Source organism: Poecile atricapillus, chromosome 15 (genome assembly GCF_030490865.1).
Source record: "Poecile atricapillus isolate bPoeAtr1 chromosome 15, bPoeAtr1.hap1, whole genome shotgun sequence".
Taxonomy (NCBI): domain Eukaryota; kingdom Metazoa; phylum Chordata; class Aves; order Passeriformes; family Paridae; genus Poecile; species Poecile atricapillus.
This window is the reverse complement of record NC_081263.1, coordinates 8,438,980-8,466,629: the sequence shown is the minus strand read 5'-3', so window position 1 is coordinate 8,466,629 and position 27,650 is coordinate 8,438,980. Positions and strand designations below refer to the sequence as shown.

General features: G+C 46.5%; 2 protein-coding genes across 12 annotated transcripts; both read left to right on the top strand.

Moving 5' to 3' along the window:
* The first annotated feature begins 2 nt into the window (after positions 1 to 2).
* Positions 3 to 18,357, top strand: ELMO2 (engulfment and cell motility 2). 5 transcript variants are annotated; one of them, XM_058850400.1, is made up of 21 exons: positions 3 to 277; positions 4,203 to 4,319; positions 4,454 to 4,494; positions 5,001 to 5,073; positions 5,407 to 5,457; positions 6,405 to 6,586; positions 7,376 to 7,475; positions 7,654 to 7,805; positions 9,331 to 9,409; positions 12,909 to 12,959; positions 13,282 to 13,404; positions 14,031 to 14,165; positions 14,591 to 14,695; positions 14,773 to 14,881; positions 15,494 to 15,630; positions 15,923 to 16,086; positions 16,169 to 16,281; positions 16,589 to 16,696; positions 17,004 to 17,086; positions 17,407 to 17,484; positions 18,005 to 18,357. In XM_058850400.1, exons 2-21 carry the CDS (start codon positions 4,242 to 4,244, stop codon positions 18,203 to 18,205), a joined length of 2,163 nt encoding a protein of 720 aa, XP_058706383.1. In that variant the 5' UTR covers positions 3 to 277; positions 4,203 to 4,241; the 3' UTR covers positions 18,206 to 18,357. The 5 variants fall into 5 exon arrangements, with proteins under 5 accessions (XP_058706383.1, XP_058706385.1, XP_058706384.1 ...); XM_058850402.1 differs by having other exon boundaries at positions 13 to 245; XM_058850401.1 differs by having other exon boundaries at positions 13 to 269; positions 4,204 to 4,319.
* Positions 18,358 to 18,473: 116 nt separating this feature from the next.
* On the top strand, positions 18,474 to 23,968 carry SLC35C2 (solute carrier family 35 member C2). 7 transcript variants are annotated; one of them, XR_009278818.1, is made up of 10 exons: positions 18,474 to 18,715; positions 18,792 to 18,942; positions 20,570 to 20,633; positions 20,852 to 20,924; positions 21,079 to 21,247; positions 21,532 to 21,615; positions 21,945 to 22,120; positions 22,817 to 22,946; positions 23,091 to 23,324; positions 23,645 to 23,968. XR_009278818.1 is itself a non-coding variant. In XM_058850405.1 (10 exons), exons 1-10 carry the CDS (start codon positions 18,599 to 18,601, stop codon positions 23,677 to 23,679), a joined length of 1,077 nt encoding a protein of 358 aa, XP_058706388.1. In that variant the 5' UTR covers positions 18,474 to 18,598; the 3' UTR covers positions 23,680 to 23,968. The 7 variants fall into 7 exon arrangements, 6 of the variants coding, with proteins under 6 accessions (XP_058706388.1, XP_058706391.1, XP_058706387.1 ...); XM_058850405.1 differs by having other exon boundaries at positions 23,091 to 23,168; XM_058850408.1 differs by lacking the exon at positions 23,645 to 23,968 and having other exon boundaries at positions 21,945 to 22,009; positions 23,091 to 23,638.
* The last annotated feature ends 3,682 nt before the right edge of the window (positions 23,969 to 27,650 follow it).

Genomic DNA, 27,650 nt, shown 5'->3' with positions numbered 1-27,650 from the left:
GCGCTTCCCGGGGCGGGGCGGGCCCGGGGGCGGGGGCTGCGTAGAGCTCCGCGGCCCCGCGCTCGCTGCCGGGGCGGAGGGAGCCGAGCGCGGCCGCGGCGCCGCCGCAGAGCCCCGCGCCAGCCGGAGCGGCTGCCCTGCATGAGCTCCTGCACCCCCGGCCCCTGGCGCTCGCAGCCGCTCCCGGAGGCGGGGCACGGTGGGCACGGGGAGCTGACGTGAGCCCCGCCGCGGCGGCCCCGGAGGCGAGGAGGGGCGCAGGGACGAGGGACGCTCGGTTAGCGGCGCTGACTCGGCTGCCGAGGGGGGGCGGCGGGGCGGGCGGGCCGGGTCTCCATGGTCCCCGCGGTCTCCATGGCAGCGCGGCGGGCGCATGACGCGCCCAGGGGCGGTGCCAGCGGCGGGGCCGCGGGAGCGCGGAGCGGCGGGGCCGGGGCAGCGCGGGCGAGGGCGTGGGTAGGGATAAAGGGAGGGGAGGGAGCGTTTCGGGTCCGCTGCCGCGCCCGCCGCCCTCCCCGGCGGCGCAGACCCCGGCCCGGCCCGGCCCAGCTCCCGCAGCTCCCGCTGTGCCGCGCTCCGCCCCCGCTGCCCCCGGAGGGGCCGCGCCACCGAGAGCGGCGAGGCCGGTGCTCCCTCGGGAGCCGGGGCACAGCGCGGACGGTGCTCGGCAGAAAAATTATTGTTTAGTGCCTTTAACTAGGTTTTGGGCCAAGCTTCGGGGGTTGCCGCCTGGCTGGCGTCTTTGAGGTTACTTGACTGATTAAAAATAATAAAGCAGTTCTCTTTTTGCTTGTTGCTATCAGTTTCTGTCTTTGCCAAGAGATGGTCTCTGCCGTACTGTGTTGAAATGTGCATGGCCAGGGCCCATGGGTGTAGTGCTTTACAGCCAAAGTGCAGCCATGGAAGGCCTTAGGAGGAGTGTAGGATTCCAGAGGCAGGGAATCTGAGCTATTTGGCTCTCTGGTTTATCTAGAGAGGGATGTTTCTCATTGCTGTGTGAGGTAACATAGAAAACTGCATAGCCTTTGGGTTGGACTCTGCTCTCTCCTGCCCTTTCATGCTGCTTGGCCAAGGAATATGTCTTCTCTGCCCACCTGTCCCATTAGTCCCTCTGCCAGCATCACTTCCAACTTTAGCTTGGCCAGTTGGTACCATCTGGGGACTTGCTGAGGACTGCTGAGGGTGTTTTGTTGCATCTACAGGTTTCAGAATCTGCAGCTATTTGCTTGTTGACTGGGGGATTCTACCAGGCAGCTTTTCTTTTTCAGGGAATGTTCTTTCATCCTCCTCATTTTCATTCTGTGTGCAGCACACTTTGTTCTCTATCTGTAATGAAAAGAAGATTGAGTTTGTGAATAGGGAAATTCTGCTTAAAATACTCTAGTTGTTTTAGCTTGCAGCTTCTCAGAAGTCTTTTCAATAGTGTGTTTTTAGTGGCTCTGCTGATTTTTCCTTGCCCTGCAGCTACCCCTGCACCACTGCTTTATATGACAGATCTTGCTCTGCAGAAGCAGACTGAATTAATTTTTGATGGATTTTAGCTTGGCTTCTGTCTCTCTGTACAAAGTGTGAGAAATGAGCATGTTTACATGCTGTTGAGAAGAATGTGCTGTGAGAGCATGCACATAAGTGACTGACTGATAAACACCATTACACAACATCATGGTCTCTACTTCCTCACAAGAGCTTCTCAAAAATTTTATCAGCTCTATCACTGTTGCACTGCAAAATATCCATTGTAAAACCAAACATCTTGACACCCCTCTTGTCTGCAGATGCACAGTGAAATCTTTTCAAAGCATGCTTTTGGCAGACAACCCCATGTTAAGAGGCTGACCTGAAGTACCCTTTGTTTTCATAGTCCAGTCTTCTTTGTTCTCTTCTGGAAAGCTGCTTCTGCTGAACCATCGATCTGTGTTGGTCTTTCAAAGCATCGTTTGACCAAGACTGTTCTAAAAAGTTTCCTACCCTTTTAAATTTTTAATTCCTGCTTCTCTGAGTTCTCCTTAGCCAAGTCACTTTAGTGTTCAAATCTCTGCCTTGGTAGGGATGCCTGTGGTGTCTGTTCTGTGGTGCTGCTGTGCAAAAAAAGAAAAACCTTGAAGATATTTTTCAGAGTCCTGAAGCCCTGTTTCTTTCACTGTATTTGCTGTGCCTTGAATACTGATTGGAATAGGGAGCACGGTTGCCAGTCATGAGTGGGTGCTCATTTATGGAAGAAATTTGGGGCAGAAATAAGTGTTAAATATCATGGTGAGTTATTTTGAATTTGTTTGCAGCTGAGAGCTTTTTTTTTTTTTTAGGATACCAAGGTAGTGCAATTCAACTTGGTTGGTCCCTGGTTTTGGTGGTGAGGATATCAGGGCAGCTGCAGGTAGAGTGCATGACCTCTAGGTGCTGTGTGCCACTGCAGTACTTTTTGGGGATGAAACAGGACATTTATATGGTTATTAAGGATGTGATTTAGTGGTGGACTTGACAGTGTTATGTTTATGGTTTGATTTCATAACCTAAAGGGTGTTTTCCAACCTAAATGTTCTATGATTTCTGCAGGATTTCCCCTCATGTCAGTGTTTCTGTTTCAATGGGCACTTCCCCTCTCTGAATGAGGGGTGTTCTTTGAGTGGAAAAGACAAGCTAGAGATTTGTAAAGGCTTCTACCTCTGGTAATCTGGACATCATTGTTTTGGCATATAAAGTGCTGTATTTCCTTGTACTTTTCAGTAGCGACTTGCCACTTGAAATACAAATAGATGACTATGACTGTACTGCAAGAGGCTGAAGGGAGAAGTGGTAATTAGATGCTAATTGCTCATGCATAATTACTCATGGGTAAATTAGCTTAAAAAGTTGCAAATTCAATTCTTTATTCTCAGGGACTAATCTTTGAGCCTTGTCTCTTCACTGTGTATTTGTTGTGACTTGAACAGATACAGATTTAGATGTTTTCTGGTTGTGACTTGGCTCGCTCGTGGGAGAGGTAATTACCTGTTCATTATTACAAGCTGGTTACTGGGGATGTTGTTTGTGTGCTTCTGCACAGCACTGATGTTTCTCAGACTCAGTTTAGGCCATCATAGCCTTTAATTGCTGGAGAACAGTGAGTGGAAATCACTCACCATTTGGGAACTGCCTTTCTGTTTCTAGATTTAATACATGGAAACCTGTAAACCCTGCAGGTCTGCGGGTGTCATAGAAATTGGGCTCTTTGGGGACTACTGGTTGTATACTGGTAATTGCCCTGATTTGGTGCCCTGAGCCTGCTGCTTTTCCAAGGCCAGCTAATGTGTTCTGCTTATCTGAAAGGTTGGAGATGTTATTTTGAACCTAACTCGACACTTTTCTGCATGAGATGTGTTTAGTCTTAGAGTCATTTGATGAGTTTTAAGAAAATACAAGCCATTCTCAGGAGTACTGACTTGTAGCCATCTCTGTGAATTGGGGTAGGCTTTCCTGAATATATGAAATTCTGAATCTGGCTTGCTAGATACGTCCCAGGGGGTGGTAGAGTAGACCAAGTCTGGCTGTCATAGAGTGCAGGAGGTCATGTAGTCCAATGTTTTGGGCACAAATGACTGTGTCTGACAACTGACTGGGAGCAAACCCTGAATACAAGCTAAAGGTGAAGTGAACTTCCAGAGCAAGTGCCAAGTTACCTTATTTTCTGTGATGGATGCTCATGATTTGGATTTATGATGTTACAGGAAGGGAATAGGATAAAGCTAGCTGCTGCCTCTTTGCTAAGAGCCTGTTTGGGTATCCTGAGTGGATCAAGTTATCTAAGAAATTCGGATGGGGTATGAGTAAACACCAGCCCAGGGGAGGGAGGCTACCTGGGCAGTCTGTTGCTGTTCTCACCTCCAGACAGCAGCTGGGCTTAGGGAGCTGCTGCTTTAGTAGTCCTGCAGACTGAGCTGCCAGTACAGACAGTGGGTGGCAGATGGGGCTCTGATCAGTGACCCTTCTTGTGAGTGCCCCAACAAGCTCTTAGAAGTATTTCTCAGGTGATGAAGCTGGGCATGCAATTTCACAACATGTTGTTTGTATGAGGCCTTGGTCTCTACAAATACTGGGTATTTTGTCCCTGTCAGGCCCAGGAAACCATAAGGCTGAGCTTAGATGTTTTGAAGCTTGATGTTAGGTCCAGTGCAGCAAGTGAAATAATTTTCAGAGAAGATGCTCACTGTCCTTTCTCTTAACAGGTGTGGAGGTGTATGCTGTTGTAGGAGGAGTCTGGAGCAATGCCACCACCTTCAGATATTGTGAAAGTGGCTGTTGAGTGGCCAGGTGCCAATGCCCAGCTGCTGGAAATAGATCAGGTGAGACCTGGTAACCAGATGGGGGAGGAAAGGCATCCCAGCCTTGCTACTGGAATGTGGGAAGCATAGAAATGGGCAGTATTCCTTTCTGGTTGAGAGGAACACGGCTACTGAGGACTCTCTTTCTGTTCTAGAAAAGGCCTCTTGCATCCATCATCAAGGAGGTCTGTGATGGGTGAGTAGTTCTCTGGGAATCCTTGTGGAGAAAGTCTGTCCTGCTGACAAATCTTGCTGGGTTACTGTGGAAGTCTGCTGCTTGTTAATGTGCTGCTAGCACAGTCCCTGCTGCCTGCTGCTGGTTTTGGCCGTGGAATGAGCTGGGATTTAAATTGTGAAGAAAAGGATTTCCTGGAAAATGGGAGCCTTCCATTTTTATTCCAATTCTAAGTGTGTCCATTTGTATGCCCTAGGTCAATTTCTCTGAGGATTAGCCAGCCCATCCTGCTGTTCTTGAAGTGTAGGCCTCCTCAGGTGTTCCACAGAGTTAATTTAGAGTAGGCTGAAGTCCCACATTGTCCTCAAGAGGAGTTTTATCCCCTCTTTGAGAGACCTAATTTCCCCTGCTAAAGCTTTGCTTGAAAGTTCTTTTGCAACTTCCTGGGATCAAGCTCCATTTCCTAAATGGAAACCAGAAGAAAGAGGACAAAGAGGCTTAATACATCCTTCTTCTTCCTCTGCCAGGTGGTCATTGCCAAACCCTGAGTACTACACGCTGCGTTATGCTGATGGTCCCCAGCTGTACATCACAGAGCAGGTCAGTGTGAGAGGCAGCAGTTTGCTGATGTCTTGGGTGAGAGTCCAGAATGTCTTGGACTACAGTCATGGGACAATACTGGTACTAATCCTTAATGAGCATCATCTCTGCTCTCAGATTCAGACTCAAATGGTGCCATTCAACAGAGGAGCCTCACACTGCTCCCTTTGCATGCCTGTAGGTGTGGGGACTCAGGCACTCAAGTTCAGTACCCTCAGCAGGGTTGTGTGGTACAGGAGCCCTTTTACTTGTGCTTACAGATGTGTAGATCCAGCTGGGATTTTTTTTCCCCCCCACCACTTTCCCACAGTTTAAGTTTGGGTTTTCTTTCAGACTCGCTGTGACATCAAGAATGGAACTATCCTACAGCTGGCAGTCTCCCCGGTAAATGCTTCCTCGCCTCCCTCTTTCTCAGTAACTCTCCATGGGTGACAGGCTGTTTCTTAGCTCTTGGCTTTTCTTTCTCCTTCTCCCCAAATTGCAGGGGGTTACCTTTGTGGTGGGCATGTGAGGCATGCACTCTTTGTTTTCCATCCTGGCTGTAGTGTGTGCCTTTCCTTTGGGTGCTCTGCCCTTTTATAGGACTTCCTGTCAATAAATCCAGTTTACAGTTTTAATGTGTCTCCTAGATTAAGATGCTGTGAAACACCCAACAAATGCATTCTCAGTATGAGTGCACTTAGCATGGTCAGTTAAAAAGCAACAGTTCCAGCGACTGAATGCAAAAAATTAGAGACAAATTTGATTAAGAGGAGGTTGTTCCTGCTGAATTGTTGCTAATGTGCCCTCAAAAGTCATCTTTTGCAGCTTTCTTTTTATTTTAATTCTTAAACCTTTTTATATGCAAGTGTCTTGGCATAGAGCTGAGGGTGAGTAGAACTGGGAGAAGGTACTTGGGGAAAAGGGAATTAAGAGGATATCAGTGATCTGTGTCTGAGAAATCTTACAGAATGCCTTGTGGACACACAAAATGAGATCATGTTTCTCTTTGCATCTACAAGACTTTTTATCAATATTGTATTTCTTTAATGGTGTTGCTCCATATCTCTATACCCACCTCCGCTCACCTCAGTGAGGAGGAAAACAGGCATTTGCTCTAATATGCAAAACAGCATTTTATCTCCTGCTTGGCTGTAACTTGCTGAGAGCAGCCTTTTTTTAGTCTGTCTCAGACTTGCTGACTGCAGCTACTGAATGTGACTTTGCTGGTATCTGTAGCCTGGCTCTGCTCTCCCTGCCCACCCATGGGCTTCTGACAGAATGCTGATGCTGGCAGGACTCAGGCTGCAGGTGACTGGTCTGTAACTGGCAGTATCCCTCTTTCCTGCCAGTCCAGGGCAGCTCGCCAGCTGATGGAGAAGATCCAGTTGCACAGCATGGAAGCCCGGCTGGAAGCCATGAAGGAACTGGCGAAACTTTCAGCAGACGTCACCTTCGCCACCGAGTTCATCAACATGGAGGGGATTACAGTGCTGACACGGCTTGTGGAGAGTGGGACCAAGCTTCTATCCCAGTAAGTTTCCTTCATTCCAGGACTCTGGGAGAAGGCCTTGAATAAGGGGCTAATTTTGCTTGCTAAAGTGGCATTAAGCAGCTAACCTTATAGCAAATGCTCATCTGTGGAGACAAAGTCCTTCTTGTCATTTGCTAAACCTCACGAGACAGAAGAGGAGACAGTCATGATTTGCTCTGGAAGTTTCCTCAAGCCCATTCACAGTGAGCTCTGATGCAAATAATTCACCTGGATTTTCTGTTGCAGTTATTATATTTTGTTGAAAGCACTTGTAAAGTCTTCATAACTTACTGTAATAACATTTATAGCTCTGCTTATATATTAGCAACTAATACATTTTTGGCAATTTTTGCAATGTTTCTTTCAGTCTCTTTTATCTTTCTGTCTTGTGGTTATGTATTAAATTTTCCACAATTCATGCTGTGCCTTCATTTTATTTCAAGTCAGGTCCCAATATTTAGAGGACAATTAACTTCCCTTAGCTTTTTTTCTGATGTGAAAACGTGTTTGTTCCTTTGATTAGCCACTGATGCAGGTGGTTGTGAATCTCTGGTGGCAGAACTAGGGACTCACTGCTGCTGATTTTAATTTGTGCTTGTAACCAGGAAATATAAAATATCTTTCTACAAAACAGTAAAATTACCTGCATAAATGCATACACTTTATTGCTCCCCCAGGTACCAAACTGTGTTATTAGGAGAATGTGGTGACATTTTTCTCTTATCCAACTTGAGCAGGGTTTTTTTCCTGCCAGCAGATCTGTTGTAACTGAATTCTTCAATTTCTCAGTTATAGTGAGATGTTGGCTTTCACCCTGACTGCCTTCTTGGAGCTCATGGACCACGGTATTGTCTCCTGGGACATGGTCTCAATAACCTTCATCAAACAGGTGAGTTTGGGTGGAGGGGGTGACTGGATATTATTTATTTCCATGCTTTAATGCGAAACACTTTGAGAAGCTGAGTACTGTCTGAGAGCTCAGTGCACCCCCTTTCTGAGCCCTGGCTCACTCAGCACAAGGTGTCCTGGATGGGCAGCAGCTGACCTGCTGGTTGATGTCATTTCAGATTGCAGGGTACGTGAGCCAGCCCATGGTGGACGTGTCCATCCTGCAGCGCTCGCTGGCCATCCTGGAGAGCATGGTGCTCAACAGCCAGACTCTGTACCAGAAGATTGCAGAGGAGATCACAGTGGGGCAGCTCATTTCCCACCTGCAAGTGTGAGTGTCCACCCAGCACTGGTGTGATTTATACCGATTTTATGACTGCTTGTTTATTTAAAAATACATCCGCTTACCTTTGGAATACTTAAAGATTACAGTTTTTGTAAGTATTACCAATATGACAACTTACTTGAACTTGAAGATTTCTAATGGATTTGTTTTAAAAGTGAGATCCTAGAAAAATGTGTTGTGTGTTCAGTGCTAGGACCAAACCTGCATTTCACTAGAACTACTTCCCAAAGGTTTTGCATCCAGCTGTCTGTCACTTTTACCTCTCCTTAAATTGTCTCCACTAGAATCTAAGAGCTCATCATCTGGGTTTTGTCCTGCATACTAAGGAAGAAAACAATTGCTTTTCTTGCTGGAAGGGATTAAAAATTCCCTTCATTTCCTTCCTCTCTTTCCAAACAAACTGGCAAATTAATATCTGTCTCTAAGGGCTGTTTGTCTAGGTTAGTTCTACTCTTCATTATAAAAAAGCAGCATGTAGTTGTTAGAGCTTTGAGTAGGCTGAGTTTTTTTCTCAACCCTTTTAATTCTGAACATGTGGAAAAGCACTGTTTGTGAATGTGATGGATACTCTTTAGTCAGTGAACAGTAGTTTAACCAAATTCTAGTGCAAACAAAGTATTGCATCAATGTCACTGTGTGCTTGGAATGTTTATACATTTGAATTTGGTTAACAGAAAAGCTGAACAAGTTCTCCTGAACACTCCAGCAGCTTTGTTCTACAAAGAGTGTATGTTCTTTCAGCTTTATGATTTCTGGCTTAGTCAAACACAGATTTGGTTCTAACATTAAACACACACAGTTTTTTTAAAGCAAATCATCTTTGTTCAAGACATAAACTTGTGGGCTTAAGTGCTTCCAGAACACAAATGGTCACTTAAAAAAGCATCCATGCAGGGAATATTTTGGAAAGGGAGGTGGAGGGTGAGTCAGGATTTGCTGGTGGTTTTCTTGGCAAGACCATCAGGAGGAAACAGTTCATAGCAGAGGATATGTTCTGGAAGAACACGGCCATGGAAACGTGTCCAAAGGAGATGAGTTAGAAGAGGAGAAACTAACCTAAAAAATTGTTCTGCTTTGCCAAAAAGCAAGTAGTGTGGTGAAAAGAGCAACAAACCCTGACAAGGAGAGCAAAAGTGAATTACCAAATTCAGAGACCTGTGCAGCTTGGAGGCCCAAGGAGAACCTAGGGTGGTGCATGGAGTTTTGCATGTCTGAAGTTCAGCAGATTGATCAAAACAAAAAAGATTTGGAAGGGAGTAATAGAAGAAAGAATATTGTCGTTATCCAGAGATATGTCAAAATGAGGAAAATACTTAAACTATTTAAACTATCAGGTTCTTACAAGTATTTTGAAGAGTTGGACATCATAAGCATAGGTTACATGAGTCCTGCTTGTCTGTTGAAAATGCAAGACAGCTGTAATCAGTGTTTTCATGGTGCAGGTAAAGCAACAAGCTGCAATATTCTGTACTGCCTGTTGCCTTACAGGTCTCCTTTTTTGTCCCTGCAGCTCAAACCAAGAGATTCAGACATATGCCATTGCCTTGATCAATGCCCTCTTCCTGAAGGCACCTGAGGACAAGAGACAGGTTTGTTCTTGCCTTTTGACTTTAAACCTGAGTGATGGTTTCTGCCTGGCTGTTTATGCCTCAGAAATCATATTGTCTGGGCAAGGTAGACCTCAGACCCTGCCAAGAACTTCAGTGGCTGTTTCAATATGGCAACAGAGGAGAAAAAGTACCATCCCATTAATAATGTGTCCTGGAACACACACCTATAGTTAGGACATGCTCAGAAAGGATTCTGAAAGACCTTCAGAGACAGAAAGTAATCCTCCAGACTGCATGGGAAGCTTTTTTAAGTTGTGTATGGGAGAGGAAGGCTGGGTAGACTCCTTGGGGCTGTATGTACTTAATAAAAAAATCACCCCACCTCCCTCTCCCCCAAAAAGGGACCTTTCTTAAGTCATAGAGGGATATTCCTGCTGGCAAACATGAGAAATGAAACACTGCCCTGCTCTGAAGAAACTCCCAAGATCTCAGCTACCTGCAAGATGTGCATATGTGTGTATTGTGTAGCTTTGCTGTGTTAAGCCTTTCTTCTCTAGTGCCCTGTTTGTGCCTTATTCCTGGACTCCAAGCTAAATCCTGTCTGCTTCTCTTTGTGCCTTTTTTTGCTTTCTGCCAGCAGGACAAGCTGCTTAACCCACTAGACCTGCCCATCACTGTAAGTAACTCAAGCCTGGGGGCTGGTCATGTAGGGGACCTGTAGGCATGTTAGCTTTTCTCTAGCTGTGCCTCCTTGTATCCCAGGGATGATGCCCACAGCCTCAGAGAGTGGATGAACCTAGGGAGAAGGGCGGGAGGACTCCTGGGGATGCACTCAGACTGTGGAGGGGAGAAGAATCAGTAGCAGGAGAAACCCTGAATGGCTTACTGTGCACACAAGGTCATACAGCTGGTCATAAAAGGAAACTGATACTGCAAGACTGACCAGGTGAACCAATTGTAAAACTGAAACAAGTTCTTTAGCAATCTGAATCTACTTAAACTTACTGCAGCATGAGTTTATACCCCAGATCTTACTTGTGTTAATGACAGTTTCATATCCTGCTTCATCCTTCTAAAGATAGAGCTGTTTGTCAAGAGCAGTCACAAAACTTGATGCTGACTTGGGGCTAGAGCATAAATTCTGCCTAATTTGTGACTTCTCTCTTATGGTAATTGTAGTGTAAGAATGTTTTTTGCCCTGTGCTAACTCCAGGGAAATCACCATTCTTATTAATAGGTTGATTTGGAACCTTCTGTGTTGAGATTCTGGTATGTTTTTTTGCTTTCTGCATGGCACAGAGAATGTTCCACTTTTTTCAAGGAGGCAGTGCCTTCAGAGTGGAAACTGCCATCTCAATAAATGTTACATAATTTGTAAAATTAATGGATATGCTTAATACATGAACATAAGAAAAATCATACTCCTCTGTTGGTAATTCAGCAAAGACAGTAGTCTTCATAGCAAACAAAATTTCAAGGAATTTTTCACTTTTTCCCCTCCCTTGAATACAATCCAAATTGCCACAAAGGGCCATGAAGTTGGCTAAGGTACTTAGAGTATCTTCCATATGAATAGAGCCTGAGAAGTTTGGGATTGATCAGCCTTAAGAAGAGAAGACTCAGGGAGGTCTTACGTGTTTAAATATCTGATGGAAGGGAATAAAAAAGAGGGAGCCTGGCTCCTTTCAGTTGAGCCTACTGACAGGACAAGAGGCAGTGGGTGCAGCTTAAGACACAGGAAATTCCACATGAACACATGCACACATACACAACACAAATGTGAGAGTGGTCAAACACTGGAACAAGTTACCCAGAGAGATTATGGAGTCTCCATCAGTGGAGGTGTTAAAAACCTGACTGGACACAGTCCTGGGCAAACAGATCTGTCTGATGTTGCTTGAACCAGCAGAGCTGGACTAAGTGATCTCAAGACATCCCTTTCAGCATAAATCATTCTGTGTTTCTGTGACCATCAGGCAACAAAGTGGGCCTTACTGGACTCTCAGCAGAGCATAGATCCCTTAGCAGTGGTTAGACTGTGTGTGTGCTCATGCTTCTTTCCATGCTGTTCAGAATTGTTTAATTGTCTTTGTCCTTCCCACTCTTAATCTGCTTCAGTCACCTGTTAACTCCATCCCATGTACAAACTAATTCCTTCAGAGAAAGGATTCTTTGTGTCGCGTTCATGAGCAAATCCTAACAACAGAGCCTTGTCCTATTCTCAGTACTACATCTCACAGATAGTAGTAGAAAATAGTGACTCAGAGGGCAGTGTGTTCTCTCTGAAAGCACCTCCTACTTCATCTAGATGCTCCTTAGATACCTTCCACTCAAGCACTGACTCACTTTGGTTGTAACATGAGCGCTGCTGAACTTGAAGCCATTAGAGTTTGCCTGTCAGTCACTGTCTTGGTTCAGGAGGTTTCTGTCTGGATCAAAAGTGATAATAGGGACTCTGAACAAGGCTAATGCACGCATTTTACTAGACTTCTTAATCTGTCAAGATTGATGTTGATATGAGCACTTGGAAAGTCTTTGATTGCTCAGAATGTACAGCTGATTGAGTGCAATTGTCTGAGACTCCACATCTGCTCCCAATTCTCAATCTGCACTGCACAGGAATGTGAAGAGATCTCAGACTGTCAGTTCTTTTGGACTTCTTCCAGATGATAGAATGCCCAACAGATTTTTCTTACCCAAAAGATTTTGTTTGTAGCAGCAAACTTACGATATTCACCTTAATATTAGCACTTGTGCCATTCTCCTAGCAGGGGTAATGAGATCACTGGTATGTTAGAAAGTGCATCTTCACAATTTACAAGGAAAGCACAGGTTAGGTTTTTGCAGGTGCATGTGTAACTTGCTGGAACTGAAGGCATCTTGCATCTACTGTGACTGTTTGTCATCATGGCTTAATGTTTGGGGAAACCCTCCTCATCCAGAGAAGGAAGCCATGCAGTCAAGAGCGAAACTGGAAGCTTTCCTCTAAGCATGAAAATTATTAGCCTGTATTTTTGTAAATTGAAATGCTTCTGCAGATTGTCCTCAAACTGACTTCTGAACATCTCTTTAGGAACTGGACAAAGGAAATAAATTTCAGAGGGAGAGTTTTTGAGGGGCAGGAGACCTGAAACCTGGATCCCATAGCTCTTGTTACTGGGTGTTTACCTTGGTATAAAAGGCTGTGAAATGCTGATTGGAGGAGGCTCTTGTAGATGGCAGATTTTTCCTGGGCAATGCACAATATGCTGCCTTATCTCCTAATAGTGAAGTACCATTTGATGTCCAACGTTAAGCTAAATTTACTTAAGTGCTTTGACTATGCTAATGGCTTTCTCCACATCAGTGATGTTCTGTAGGGGAGCCATCTATGACTTGTGGTGAGATGTCATGCTAAATTGAATCTGTAGAAAAGCACTTTGTTATGTGCCAGTGCTATCTCCAATTTATAGGCTTCTTCCATTTTCTCTTTTCTGAACAGTGTGGGCTTTCTGTTTATATTTCACTGATGTTATTTCATCTTTAAATTCCACAACAGGAAATGGCTAATGCGTTTGCCCAGAAGCACCTGAGGTCTATAATCCTAAATGTAAGTATGCCTGGAATGACAGAGTGCTTCCTAATGTCCTTTCAATGGAGGTTTCACTTATGCATAGTGTAAATTTTGCTGCCTTCAGGCCACTTTCAGAAAAGTGACTCTTTCAAAGGTAAAACTTGTTCAAAAGGGAGTTACCAGGAGGCTGCTTTTTGTTCTTACAGAGCACTATGATTATACTTCTGGTGGAATATGGAGGTTAAACAACTGAATCTTCATACAGAGAAGTGCACATGCAGTCTGGCATATGCCTAGGGCTAATACCTCAGCTTTTATTTGCATTCTCTTAATTTCTACCTTCTCCTTTATTTTGCAGCATGTGATCAGAGGAAACCGCCCCATTAAAACAGAAATGGCACATCAGCTCTATGTCCTGCAAGTCCTGACCTTTAATCTCCTGGAAGAGAGAATGATGACCAAGATGGATCCAAATGATCAGGTCACTATTAGGGCTGAGTAAGACCTGATAGAATGGGATGTACAAGGGGCCTTATTCCTCAGCTCCCTAGCTCTGTAGAATTTGCAGTGGGTGGTACATAAAGTTTCAAACTCGCCCTTCACATTGTAAACCTTGAGATTAGGGTATGCTCATGACCATCCTACTGCATTCTGTGGGACTCTGAGATGTAAGTGGGAACTTAGTCATATACTCCTTTCTTGACCAGTGTGATGCCATCTGTCAAACTGGTTATTTTACCTCTATGGAGGGCACATAACTTTATCCATTTGCTTGCAGTATAGGAGGAAGACTGGCATTTTTAAGGTGTCAGTTACTCAGCTGTATTGCAGCTTTTAAGGAGAAATGCCATTGCCTGAATGCCTAGAAATTGCCTGTAACTAAACTTGCAGTTAAAGAAAAATTCAAACAAATATTTTGCATTACCCACTGTAGTGAAACTTGCCATTTTGAAATGAATTGCCTCTTTGTGCACAGTGTTAATGACCTTTGGCATCCCTCTCTGTTCATTGTGTGAGCTCTGAAGAGAGCTCCAGGACTGTGCATTATGTGAAAATACTGCTGTAGTGATTGATCACATCACCATTTCCCTGCCTTCTGTCCTTCAGGCACAGAGAGACATCATATTTGAGTTGAGAAGAATTGCATTTGATGCAGAGTCTGACAGCAACACCGTCCCTGGCAGTGGAACAGAGAAACGCAAAGCCATGTACACCAAGGACTACAAGATGCTGGGATTCACTGTATGCATCTAGACTGTGAACTTTGTGAAGGCAATCTAAGCCATCTCCATAGGAGTTGTGGGGAAATAAGGAACAGAAATAGCTGTTTCCTTTACCTTACTTCAGTATCTGAGCTTAGAGATTCAGTTACACTCACACTCCTGGGAAGATTGTTATGAACTTGCTGATGGGAGAAATGCAAGGGTTCATTAGGCATTCTCTGGAGGTATTTCCTTACCATATGCACCTGTGCTGTGAAGAACTTGGAATCAGCCTCTCCTCTAGAAAGTTCAGATAGCATTGTCAGCAGGTGCTCAGGATTAGCTCTTGGATATTTGTGAGGGAGTGCTTGATGGACAGGTGGTTTAAAATCCATTCAGAAAAAGTTCTCACACAATTCCTTTGAGCTAATTTGTTTGGATTCTTTCTACACACTCTTTTCACAGAATCACATCAATCCAGCCATGGATTTTACACAGACTCCTCCTGGGATGCTGGCGTTGGACAACATGCTTTACTTGGCCAAATTTCATCAGGACACCTATATCAGGGTATGTGAAGCTGCTGATTTTTACAGATGCTAACTCCTCAGCAGCTCTTCTTAGTGTGTGGCATCCTGTTCTTGTAGATTGTTCTGGAGAACAGCAGTCGAGAAGATAAACATGAGTGTCCCTTTGGGCGCAGTGCCATTGAGCTCACCAGGATGCTTTGTGAGATCCTGCAAGTTGGGGAGCTCCGTAAGTACCATTTATTACCCAGCTTTACAGGCTGCTGGGATGATGCTTTTAGAAGGTAATATTCATAATTCACAATTCACAATAATAATTTGTACCTTGTTCTCACTTCCGCCATGTAAGGACATGGTGAGCTTGGAGTTAGCACTGTTGATGTCTGAGTGATAATACCACTATCAAAATAAAATATGAAATTTTGGTGTTTGCACTCTGGTTCTCCTGAAAAACACAAGCAGAAAGCTTCAACTTCCCAGAGCTTCAGGAGGGTGCTGTATAAAAAAAAACAGTCCTGAAGCCATCATTAGCTTGGGAGAAGTTTATTAGCTCTAACAGTTTCAAAAGCATTCTGAGAAAATCAACCAGAGGAAGGTAGGAAACACTGCAAGCAGTTATTTTGGATGAAAAGGGCATGAATCACAGAGTATGGCAAAGTGTGGGGAAAATTGCTGTTGTCAATAAACTGTCTGTGGGGTGACAAAGTATTGAACTGTCTTAATCTCTTAGAGTAAGAACTGTTGCACACCATCAGTTGTCTCTCACTGTAGTGGACTTTAGTTACTCCCAGTCCCTTTTGTCCAATATGCTCACATGCTTGTGGTTTGTTTCTTTCTGAAGCCAATGAAGGCCGGAATGACTATCACCCCATGTTTTTCACCCATGACCGTGCATTTGAGGAACTGTTTGCCATCTGTATCCAGCTGTTGAACAAGACCTGGAAAGAAATGAGGGCGACAGCAGAAGATTTTAATAAGGTCAGGGTAGAGAAGAGATGTTTTTGTAAAATCTTTTGCAGATCAGTCAGTCTGTACATTTGGTTAAAGACTAGGGTGCAGATGTGACAGGGCATTGTAAGGGAGGATGATTCAGATTTTGTTTGGAAGGCCCTGAGGTTCTTGGTTCTTCTGGATCTTCAAAGTGACTAGAATGCTAATACTCCTAGCCCTGGTTATCCCACGTCAATTCTTTGCTGCCACTGAGCTGTGCCCTGATACTCTGCTGCCAACAATAATGTGACTTGTTTTTCTTCCTGTCCCACCTCTTTAGGTTATGCAGGTTGTTAGGGAACAGATCACAAGGGCTCTCCCCTCTAAACCAAACTCCTTGGACCAGTTCAAGAGCAAACTGCGCAGCCTGAGCTATTCTGAGATTCTGCGGCTACGCCAGTCTGAGAGAATGAGCCAAGATGACTTCCAGTCTCCACCTATTGTGTACGTGCCTAACAAAAACAGCTGCCTTCTATCCTTGCCATTATCTCCATTTTCTGCTTACTTTTCCATATTTGATTGCCAGGGAGCTGAGAGAGAAAATCCAACCTGAGATCTTGGAGCTGATAAAGCAACAGCGCCTGAACAGGCTTTGTGAGGGAAGTAGCTTTAGAAAAATTGGAAATCGCAGAAGACAAGGTAAGATGACAGTGTCTACTGTATTTTTTCACATGAAGAACTATAGCAAATAAGATCTAATAAATCAATCTGTCAGCAGGCATGTTGCCAGAAAGAAAAGCTGTTTACTTGGGCTGTCCATATCAGCCAGGAGTTTGGGATGGCACAGATGTGCATTTCTAAGAGTACAGCCATCCCCTCGTGAATAATAAGCTGTGTTGAGGAACTGAGTGAGCAGATGGATTGGGTGGAGAAGCTGTAACATAGTTGCTGTGAGACCTTATGTGAATGATCTTGCTCAGCTTACTCTACTTGGTGTGTTTTCCAGAAAGATTCTGGTATTGTCGCCTGGCTCTGAATCACAAGGTGCTACACTATGGAGATCTGGAAGATAACGCCCAGGGGGAAGTGACCTTTGAATCTTTACAAGAAAAAAGTAAGTCCTGATTACTGGCTGTGCACTCTTCTGTGCTCTAGAGGCTGAATATAATTCTAGATAAAGATGAAAGACCCAAGGCTGAAGCCCTGATTAAGGGGTTACCAACTTTTGGTCCTTGCTCAAATTCTTCAAATCTTGGAATAACTTGATAGTTCTTTAAAAGCCATCTGCAGGGATGTCTTACTGGTAATGTGTTTTGGAAAACTAGCAAGCTAAAAAACCAAACTGTTCAGTTGCAAATACAAAGTTCTGTCTTTTCCTGGTTAGGATTGCTTGTTTGGGAGTTTTACTTTTTCACTGTTAGTTCCAGTTGCAGACATCAAAGCCATTGTCACAGGGAAGGATTGTCCACACATGAAGGAGAAAAGTGCACTGAAACAGAATAAGGCAAGTGCTCCGTTTTCACTGTCACTGATATTTAATACTGTAGTGTTTAAGAGTGAAAGCAAGCAACAGGAGTGAATGCTCTCCCCCCCTGAAGGTGTGTTGTGTACAAACCTCATCTACTGTCTGGGCCCTTTACTGGTGTTCCTTTGTGACTGCAAGGAGCCGTAAGCATGATCAGGCTGTAGTCTCTTCAGAACTCCTCACAATACCAGTATGGGAAACTGTACTGAGCTGCAGTAAGGCAGCTCTCTTGGGGTGGCAAGCAGAAGGTGCTGTAATGTTTTGCTCAGCTGGTGAGTGAAAGATTCTTTTCCATTTAGGAAGTGTTAGAATTGGCCTTCTCCATATTATATGATCCCGATGAGACCTTGAACTTCATTGCACCTAATAAATATGAGGTAAGAAATGTAGTGGTTAAGCAGTAGAATATTTAGCAATTAACTTCAGAGATTAAGGAGGATCAGTTGTTTCTCATTAGAGACTCGAGCAGTCTGTCTCTCACCAGTTTCATTTCTAGAATATGTTGGTGATGCTCATTATGGACCATCATTTTTCCCCTTAGTTATCTTTTTCATTTAAAAAAAGGAAATCCCACACTAATTTCCCCTAGTCTGGACTGCTACTTTTTTTCCTCCTTTGATGCCTAGAATAGGTTTACTTTTTTCATTTGTTGTTCCACAGTAAAAGCTCTTGTCCTTCTACTACAACCATGGGCTCACACTTCCCTCTAGGCTTGTAACTTCCATTGGAAATATCTGTGGGCACTGTTTTAGGGTTGGGGGTGGGATTTTTTTCCCTGCATATTAACTCCCTTCAGTGTTTCCTGGCTTGAAGCTCTCTAGTTTTTGCATGGACGGAAAGATTTGACATAAGGTATCATTTACGCCTGGAGTCGCGAATTACCCTTCTCTTTCACAGTACTGTATCTGGATTGACGGGCTTAATGCTCTCTTGGGGAAGGACATGTCCAGTGAGCTGACCAAGAGTGACCTGGACACGCTGCTGAGCATGGAAATGAAGCTGAGGCTCCTGGACTTGGAGAACATCCAGATCCCCGAAGCGCCGCCGCCGATCCCCAAGGAGCCGAGCAGCTACGATTTCGTGTACCACTACGGCTGAGGGCCCCGGGCTGCGGCCGGAGCCCGCACCGAGCCCGCTGGGCCGTGCGCCCGGGGCCGCCGCTCGCTGCCGTGCCGCGGGCCCGTGCCGGGGGCCCCGGCGCCGCCCGCCTTTTGTATCGGTTCCAATAATAACCAGTAGCGCTCCTCGCCGCCGCCGCCTCCGCCTCTTTCCGCCCTGCGCGGAGCGTCACCGCTGCGCGCCCGCCCCGCTCCGCCACCGTCGCTCGTTCCCCCGCCCCGCCGGGCAACGTCACCGCGGGCCCGCTTCCCCCGCCGCCACGGCCCGCTCGGGCCCGCCCTGCCCTGCCCTGCCCTGCCGCGGCCCCGGTATCCCCCCGACCCCATCCCCGCTCCCTCCCGCTCCGCGTTGCCCCGGCGCGGTGCCGGGCGCATGGCGGCGGGGGCGGGCGGCGCGGCCCTGGGGCGGGCGGCGCTGGCGGCGCCGCTGGTGCTGCTCTACTACGGCTTCTCCATCGGCATCACCTTCTACAACAAGTGGCTGATGAAGGTGCGGGGTGGCGGGGCGGGGCGGGCTGCCGGCGGCGGGAGGGCGGCGGCGGTGACAGCGGCTGTCGGTCCCGCAGAGTTTCCCGTTCCCGCTGTTGGTCACGCTGCTGCACCTGCTGCTCATCTTCGCTCTGGCGGCGCTCGGCCGTGCCCTGGCGCGGTGCCGCTCCGGGCGGCCGCGGGCAGCGCTGTCCTGGGCCGACTGCCTCCGCCGGGCCGCCCCCGCAGGTACGGGCACGGGAGGGCACGGGCACGGGGCACAGCCGCGTAACAAAGACATTGAGCTGTTCGAGAGCATCCAGAGGAGAGCCGCGAGGATGCTGATGGGAGTGGAGGGGAAGTCTTAGGAGGAGCGGCTGAGGTCACTTGGTGTGTTCAGTATGGAGAAGTGGACACTGAAGGGAGACCTCATTGTGGTCTTCAGCATCCTCACGAGAGGAAGCAAAGGGGCAGGTACTGAGATCTTCACCCTCGTAACCAGTGATAGGATCCAAGAAAACATACAAAGGTGAATCAGGGGAGGTTTAGGTTAGATACTAGGAAAAATATCATGCTTCACCCAGAGGGTGTTTGACCAATAGAACAGGCTCCCCGGGACAGTTGTCTAGAACTGAGTTCTAGAAATATTTGGACAATGCTGTCAGGCACAGGGTAGGATTCTTGGGGTGCCTGTGCAGGGCTAGGAGTTGGACTCAATGATCCTGGTGAGTCCCTTCCAACTCAGTATATTCTGTGGCTCTGTGAGGCTGCTCAGGGGTGCCCACGGTGCTGTGGCTGCTTCCAGGGCCATTTGTCTGCCTGGCATGGTGGGGGCCAATCCCCTGGGACAGGGTGAGCTGTAGGGTGCAGCCCTTGCTCTGGCCCCTGGGTTTCCCTACCAGGTGTAGGGCAGGTGTAGATGCTATTGAAAGCTTCAGCCTTCATGCTGCCTTCATTGCTCATTGCAAAGATTTGTGAGAATAGGGAGAGGCCACACCAAAGAAGTCTTTCTGAAGGAGCCACTGGCACATGAGAACAAACAATGAGAACCTTCAGCAGTGCCTTGATAAGTTGTCTCTGCAAGTTATATTGTCTCTTTAACACTGGTATCCAGCCATGTGTTGCATCTTTCTCAGGGTGGAGCTTGGTAGAGAATTCATCATTCATGGCACACAGAGCTGTACCTGAGACCAAGGAGTGAAGCTCCTACTCGGAGCACAGAATTGTAACTACTGCAGTTTTTTGGCTGTGTGTTGTATTGGCTCCCACAGAACAGCATCTGGTCTATGATTTCTGGCAAGGTTTGCACTATCTTGCATAACATGCCCCATGGTTTCTTGAAAAAAGCTTTCTCCACATCTGCAGAAATTTTACCTTTCAGCATGGCTGCCCTTGGATCAGTAACACTGTTTCCTGTGATAGGAAACTTACATAGAAAGGAGAATAAACTGTAGCAGAAGCTGCACCAGGGTTAAGGCTGTGTGTGGATAATTGTTGCTTCTTCAGGCTTCTTGCAGTGGCCCTCAGACTCACAAGTTATCATGCTCTGATACATTCAAGAAAGACTTTATGCAAATCTGTAATCACTTTCAGTCACAGGGAGGGCACGAGTTATTTCTGGCTTTTTTGTTATGCATGTTGAGTGAGTGCAATGCTGAGCCCAACTTGAGTCACAGGGAACAGGACAAAAAACATGAAGAGCTGAGAATATCTGATTTATGTTGGTTCTGGAGAACTAACTTGAGGAAAGCTTTTTTTTTCCTCCCTGGGTCTGCTCTGCTATCTATGTTTGTGGCCATGAAGCAAGGTTTTGTGGTGGGTTTGTTTAATGTCATGGAAGACAGTTAACTTCAGGACTTCTTCATTGATTCTTTAGCTTTGTCAACTTCCTTGGATATTGGGCTGAGTAACTGGAGCTTCCTGTACGTCACTGTCTCCCTGTGAGTACAAGCACCACGTTCCCTGCGAGCCTCTGGTGGGATTTGGAGAGTGTTTTGGCAGGGTCTGTTTCTTGAGCAGGTGTTTGGTTAGTGGGTCAGCATGCAGGGTCTGTGATAGCTTGCTGGTAGCAATGTAGAAATGGGTGATGATTCCTCTTAGGACTTTGATGGGAAGAGCTACATTGAAGGAATCTGACAGTGTATTTTGGTCCTTACAGCTACACGATGACCAAATCCTCTGCCATTCTCTTCATCCTGCTTTTTTCACTGCTCTTCAAGCTGGAGGAAATGGTAAGGATTCCACACAATGCTTTAGGGAGGGAGGTCAGGCCCAGGGAAATAGGCAGTGTGCGAACAAGAAACATGTAAGCAGAGGAATGATACAGTTGTGTGGGTGAATCTGAAAGGAAGGAGATGCCTGTCTCTTGTGTTTGCTCTCCTGCAGAGGGTGACGTTGCTGCTGGTGGTTCTGCTCATCGCTGGGGGACTCTTCATGTTCACCTACAAGTCCACACAGTTCAATGCCCAGGGGTTTGTGCTGGTGCTCTGTGCCTCTTTCCTGGGGGGCATTCGCTGGACTCTCACACAGATACTGATGCAGAAGGCTGAGCTGGGTATGTGGGGTGTTAGGAGGGGGTGGTGGTGCTGGTAAACAGGGAGGGGAATCAGGAGAGGTGATAGCCCTTGCTGCAGCAACAAAACATCTCTTGGAAAGTGTTTGAAACCTTGGGCACAGGCTATCTGTTGGTGGGTAATGAAGGTTTGGTGTCTGCAGCAGCACAGGTATGGGCATCACAAATAAGGTGTATGTCTAGAAATGGTGCTAATAAAGGCTCGGGGACCTGTGTTATTCCCTGGCTTGTTGCTGCCTGGTCTGTTACTGATTCTCCTCTTTCAGGGCTCCAGAATCCCATTGATATCATGTTTCACCTGCAGCCGCTCATGTTCCTGGGGCTCTTCCCACTCTTTGCGGTGTTTGAGGGTGCGTGAGTTAATTAGAGAAAGCAGGGATAGCTTTATAGAGTGGTTGGGAGATTGGTTAGCAGTTTGTTGTTCGAGATAATTCACTTAGATAAGTGAACAGCTATGAACTCTGCAAAGTAGTTAGAGACCTGGATTTATCTTATGCTGGCAGGACAATAAAGAATGCATAGAAGTAGTAGCCTGCCACATTTGTGGAAGTAAGGGCTGTGAAGAACTGGCTCCACATCCTCCTGATACTGGAATGTGAGCAGCCCACCCCATCAGTCTTACTAAGAAGAATCCTGGGAGCTGGGAATGGTGTTCTGCTACTCATTGTCTTGTTCCTAGGCCTGCCTTTGTCCATATCCGAGAAGCTCTTCCGTTTCCATGAAGCAGGAATGCTGTTCTCTCTGGTAGGGAAGCTGTTCTTGGGTGGAATTCTTGCCTTTGGTCTAGGCTTTTCTGAGTTCCTCTTGGTTTCCAGAACATCTAGCCTCACCCTTTCCATTGCTGGCATTTTTAAGGTAAGGCATGGTTCCTGTGCTAATCCTAGAAGGCAAGTACTGAGTCATCCCTATTGGGCTTTACGTAGTGGGAGCTTGCTTAGATCCTTAGAAATTATTGCTTGTTGTTTTTGTTCTCCTTGCACAGGAGCTTGATGCTTTGCCTTGCAGTCTCTGCAGTGAAGTCTCTTGGTCCCTGACAGAAAAGGGCCAGAGACTAGTTCTATAAAAAATACCATTAATGATCAAAGTTTGTTGGAATATGGGATAGACTAAAACACATTGCCCTCATGAGCAGCAGATGGTGTGGAAGAGAGGAGGGGTAAGAAGGGCAAGCTTTTGTGTCAGACCTGCATATGACCAAACCACTGGTTTGAGCTGTCTCTGTAACCTAGTTTGGCACATCCTCCCTTCCTCAGAGGAGTCCAGCACACATACTTTTGAGCTGAACTGTGATATATGAAATCTCTCTGATCCAGAAGTTGCAAGATTCCTCTGTAACTGAGCTATGCAGTCAGATGACTTAAAATCCTACATTCTGGTTTGACAGGTTGTTTGTTTCTAGAAACTGTTTTTAGAACTCTGTGCGCATGAAAGAATGTGCTGATGGAAATTTAGCAGCCCGACATCTTGATCTAGGCTTCAGCTGTAAAATGTATCATGCATATCTCCTCAGGTCCTGCCCTGCCACTTGTCATGGTTTTTTTGTTTCTACAGGAAATCTGTATTTTATTCCTCGCCACACATTTACTGGGAGACCGCCTCAGTCTCTTGAACTGGCTGGGCTTTGCTGTCTGCTTGTCGGGAATCTCTCTTCACGTTGTTCTCAAAGCCAGGAATTCCAAAGGTGATTGTTTTAAATCACTGTCTCTTTCTTTGAAGGCTTTCTCATTGCTTCACTGGGAGCTGTGTCTGGTTCCAGCTCCTTGACAGTGCCAGGTTTGGTGGGAACTCCAGCAAGTTTGTCACTAAACGAGCTGTCTGCATGCAGGTGACAAAGCACTGGAGCCACAGAAAGAGGCCAGCTCTGACCCTGACCTGGAGCTGCTGCTGCGCCACCCTGAACATGGTGAGGAAGAGGAAGAGGTGGCTGAAACCCCACAACAGAACTGACTGAACATGAAGCACAAAGCCACCTGCTCTGTTCTAACCAAACCTGCCTGACAGCTATCCAGGATGAAGGTCCAAAAGTCTCTGTGACCACCCAGAGTAGAGCCAGGGCCTGGTGAGAGAATTCTGCTGTTCTGCTGCAGTGTGGATCTGTAGATGCTGCACAAGAAACAGGCAGTATCCCTTTCACAGGAACTTGGGGGACAGGCCCTGGTTCAGTGGATGTAGAATGGTGAAGTGAGACAGGGAAAAGCTGTGAAAAGTCCATTAGGGGATCCTGGAGGCTGTTTACTGAGAGTGTAGACCGTGAGCTGTAGAGTGAACATGGACATGTCTGGACTGCAGCCTGATTTTACTGCTCTAGGTTTTGACTTCAAAGGACAAGGTAGATACACCTTTCCTTTTTTTTTTTTTTTTAATGTTTCTGCAAATTAGGAACTTCCATCCTGGTGGATCATATGACTGAATAAATCCCTAGAGTTGTCCCAGTGAGAAGGACCATTTGTGCCTGGGGACCTCCATGTTCTGTGTGCATAGTAAGGACAGAATTAAATGCTGGTATTTGGGACCAATTGAAAATTATGAACATTTCCAGATGATGTTGGTTGGAGGGACGACAGGGATACATGAGTACTTCTGGTGCTACAGGCCAAGAGGAGAATGAGCAGTGTCACAGGAGATCTAACTTGAGCAATAAACTTGCCAGAAAGTATGTGGGATTTTGAGGGGGGGGGGGTTTGTTTTTTAAATAAACTCTTTTTCTGATTCACTTTTGTCTGTACATTCTGTACCTATGCTTCATCAAGCAGAGTACATTTGTCTTCTCAACTCCTTTCCTTTTAGTCCTCCACTGACCTTGCTACTGCATGCCTATAAGGCCTGGCACACAAAATACTTGCCCAGCAGTCATTGATCCCTAGAATTAGGGAGATTTTCTGAAGCCTCCCATATTTATGCCACCCAAGAGAATGTACTGACTGCTCTGCCTTAATATACCATATCCTAAGAAGACTTTGAGTACCATGGCTTTTTATAAGAATCTTCTCTCTTTGCCCCATTTGGTTGGATCAGGTAATGCTGCAGTCCAGGAAGGGAGAATAGCAGGGTTTAAGATGTCATTTTTGTTGCTGCTAAGCCTCAAGTGGTGTTGGGCAGGTGGCTGGTTTTTTGCATGGCAGAATTTCCACATCTTTCAAAGTTTTATTCAGTGCTAGCTTTTGTAGTTTTTGGAGTAGAAATAACTTGACAGAGTTTCCCAAAGGGATAACAGTACAATGTTTCTTCTGGCAGGAGCTGAGTATTAAAGTGAACTTCTCAAATTCTGTTTGAGAGCCTGAGCCATTTTGACTAAACTGTCCCTCTGTTGATCTTGCTTCTTAGTTTTCAGATATGAAGTCTTTCTTGATGACTTTAATCAAGAGCATGTCCTGTAAAAAAACTGGTTCTGAAGAAAACTTTTGTTGTTAGTGATCATCTTTGATCATGTTGTGGTAACTGGCTTCACAGCAGACAGCAGGTGGTGCAGCTTCCTCATGTAAAGCTACTGAACCAGCACGTCCACACCAGGCTGGCAGAACAAGGGATTTTGTGCATCAAGTCTGGAGCTGAGGCTGACTTGGTCTGGCCCTAGCTGTATTTTCCAATAACTGGGACTTGTGATGCTTCCAGCAGGATTCACCCTGTTTACCTGCCAATAGCTGTGGGCTCCTGGCCCCAAATACTCTGTGCTTGATGTGGGGCAGTGTCAATCTTTGCACATGAAATGTCTTCGACAGTATCACAGCTGCTCCTTCAATTCACTTCCCACTCTCCTACAACTGAACCTTGGGAATCCTTCTGCTATGTAACTCCCAGACTGAGATTTCAGGTCCCTGTAAACCCAAGGTAAGGGCAATTTCATTCTCAGGACACAATTTGCACCAGATGTGGTGCTTGAAGATGAAATCCAATTGTGCTTGTGACCTGTAGAACCACGTAGTCTGTTGCTTCCAGCCTTGTTTCATTATTAAGACAGAGGTGATATCCTAGAACTCCAGCTCTGTCTTGGAGCTCCTGGAACATGGCAGAGTTGTGGGCAATCTTGGCAGGGGTGGGGAGGGACTGTTCTGGTGTAGGGCAGTGCAGCAGTGTTAAAGCAGCAGCACAGCTCATCTGTTGAATGCTGTCCATCTTGCTTGAATGGGCACTAATATTTAATGAAAGGAGGAAGAACCTTTGCCCACCCTCTCATATAACGAAAAAATCCTTCTGTGCATTGAAAATGCTGGAAATGAAAAAAGACACAAAGATGAAGGACTTGGAGGAGAGAGACAGGGGTGCTACAACAATGGCACAAAATAAATGAGAATGCAGAATCCCGTAGTGAGTGTTGAAGTACAGGCTGTAGGCATGAAGAAGTAAGATTGAAGATTGGAGTCTACTGAGGAGGGAGGCTGGAAGTATGGACAGGATTGTAGTGGAAGCTGGGAGTACCAGTAGGTCCTGTTTGCCTCTGGAATAGCCCTGGGTGCCTCTTGGTGTTGCTGAAGTTGTTTGAGGCTTGGCTTGATGCAGTGGGATGGGAAGCCCTGGGAGCCCCCAGCCGTGTGTGCAGGCACAGGGCCTTGACTCTGCCTTGAAGAGGTCTCTTGGTGCCACAGTGTGCTCCGTGTGGCTGGCTGAGAGGAGTGGTGCAGCTCACTGCTTGTGCAGACCATTTTCTGACCATCCCCAAGCCAGGGGCCACTTTAGGGGAAGTAGTTTTCAGCAGAGACAAGCATTGCATGGCACAGTTTGGTTCTGCCCCTTCCTGAAAGGAAGCGTGTGAAGGCTGAATGTCCTGGAAGCGCTCGGGAGCAGCGCAGTGCCAGGGACTCGTGTGCTGGGGAGGGCTCAGGGCTGTCTGTGCCAGCCCCACACCGACACAGCCACCCTGGCAAGGGAGGGCTGCCATTGAATATTGATGCTGTTTGAGCTAATTAAGCAGAGGAAGCAAAGCTGAATGAGTCTCAGAAGTGCTGCACTCCTTCCGCAAACTCTGTTCCTGACTGTAAGACCAGGTGTTTACATGTGTGATGATTCTGCCTCCCTACACATCCCCCTGGGAGACCTCTTTATTTGAAGAACAGATGCTTGGCTTCCTGCTAAAATTTCAATACTGTAAACATCCTGAGGGCAAGGAGAAAGTATCCCTGCAGACCCCCCTGCACTCCTCTGGTCCTCTGCCCAGCAAACAAGGTATGTAGCACCAGTGGGCTTACTGTGGGGAAGCAAACCTTCCTCCAAAACACACAGGAGTAGCAAGGCAGAGCAGCAATGTGGGGCCTGGTGCCAGCACTAGGGCTGCCTCAAGATGTGCTTCATTTCTCGTTTCTGAGTGGTGAAGATCTCTGTAGCATTAATTACATGGTTTGTGGCTGGTGCCTTGTGAGGGGGAGCTCAGGGTGTAGATGGGAGGAGTGCTGGTTACTGCCAGCCTGGACCTTTAAAGGGCTCACATTCATCTGCAATCTCTGCAGTGGTAAATAATTGCCTCTGATACCCCTGCTGCTGCACTGGGGCTCTCTTGGTTTTGCTCATTGCTGGGGTAGGCAGATTTTGATGTTCACACTCTTGGATCTCTGCAGGATTTTTCTGGGAATTGCACTTTTCATTGTCTTCTTGCCATCATTGCCACAGTATGCCTGCCTCAGCCCCCTTTCTTCGCTGCCACATCACCCCCAGGAAGGCAAAGAATGGGGGAGGCTTTGAGCAGAGAGGAGGAGGAAAGGCAGCTGGGCAAGAGAAGTGTACAAATGGCAGACAACGAAGAATATGAACAGCTGGAGATCACCATCACAGCATAGTTCAGGTTGGAAGGGCCATTGGTCATCTTGCCCAAGTCCTTGCTCAAGCAGAGCCACTTAGAGCTGCTGCTCAGCAGTGTCCCAATGGCTTTGAGTATCTGCAAGGATGGAGACTCCACAACCTTTCTGAGCACCCTGTGCCACTGTTCAGTCACCCTCGGGGGAAAAAGTGGTTCCTGGTGTTCAGGGGGAACCTCCTGTTCAAGTTTGTGCTCATTGTGTCTGTCTCTGGGCACCACTGAACAGAGCCTGGATTCTCTATCCCCCCTCCCACCAGGTATTTATTGACATTGACAAGTTTCCCCCTGAGCCTTGTCTTCTCCAGGCAGAGCAGTCCCAGCTCTGTCAGATGTGAGGGGCTCCCAGGCCCTTCATCATTTTCATGGCCCTTTGGTGGACTCCAGCATGTCCATGTGTCTTGTAGTGATGAGCTCAGCTCTGGGCACAGCACTGTAGCTGTGGCCTCACCAGTGCTGAGTAAAGGCAGGAATCACCTCCCTTGACCTGCTGGCAATTCTTTACTGAAGGCAGCCCAGGATATCCTTCCCCTCTTTGTGGCAAGGGCACGCTGTTACTCAGGTGAAGATGCAGGTGTGCAGCCAGAGGGCAAGAACCTG

Coding starts and splice junctions, on each gene's coding strand:
- SLC35C2 (XM_058850404.1), top strand. CDS start 18,599: ATGGCGGCGGGGGCGGGCGGCGCGGCCCTGGGGCGGGCGGCGCTGGCG. Junction 18,716..18,791: donor ACAACAAGTGGCTGATGAAG/GTGCGGGGTGGC, acceptor TCGGTCCCGCAG/AGTTTCCCGTTCCCGCTGTT. Junction 21,616..21,944: donor ACTCTTTGCGGTGTTTGAGG/GTGCGTGAGTTA, acceptor TCTTGTTCCTAG/GCCTGCCTTTGTCCATATCC.
- ELMO2 (XM_058850400.1), top strand. CDS start 4,242: ATGCCACCACCTTCAGATATTGTGAAAGTGGCTGTTGAGTGGCCAGGT. Junction 5,074..5,406: donor AGCTGTACATCACAGAGCAG/GTCAGTGTGAGA, acceptor GTTTTCTTTCAG/ACTCGCTGTGACATCAAGAA. Junction 5,458..6,404: donor TACAGCTGGCAGTCTCCCCG/GTAAATGCTTCC, acceptor CTTTCCTGCCAG/TCCAGGGCAGCTCGCCAGCT.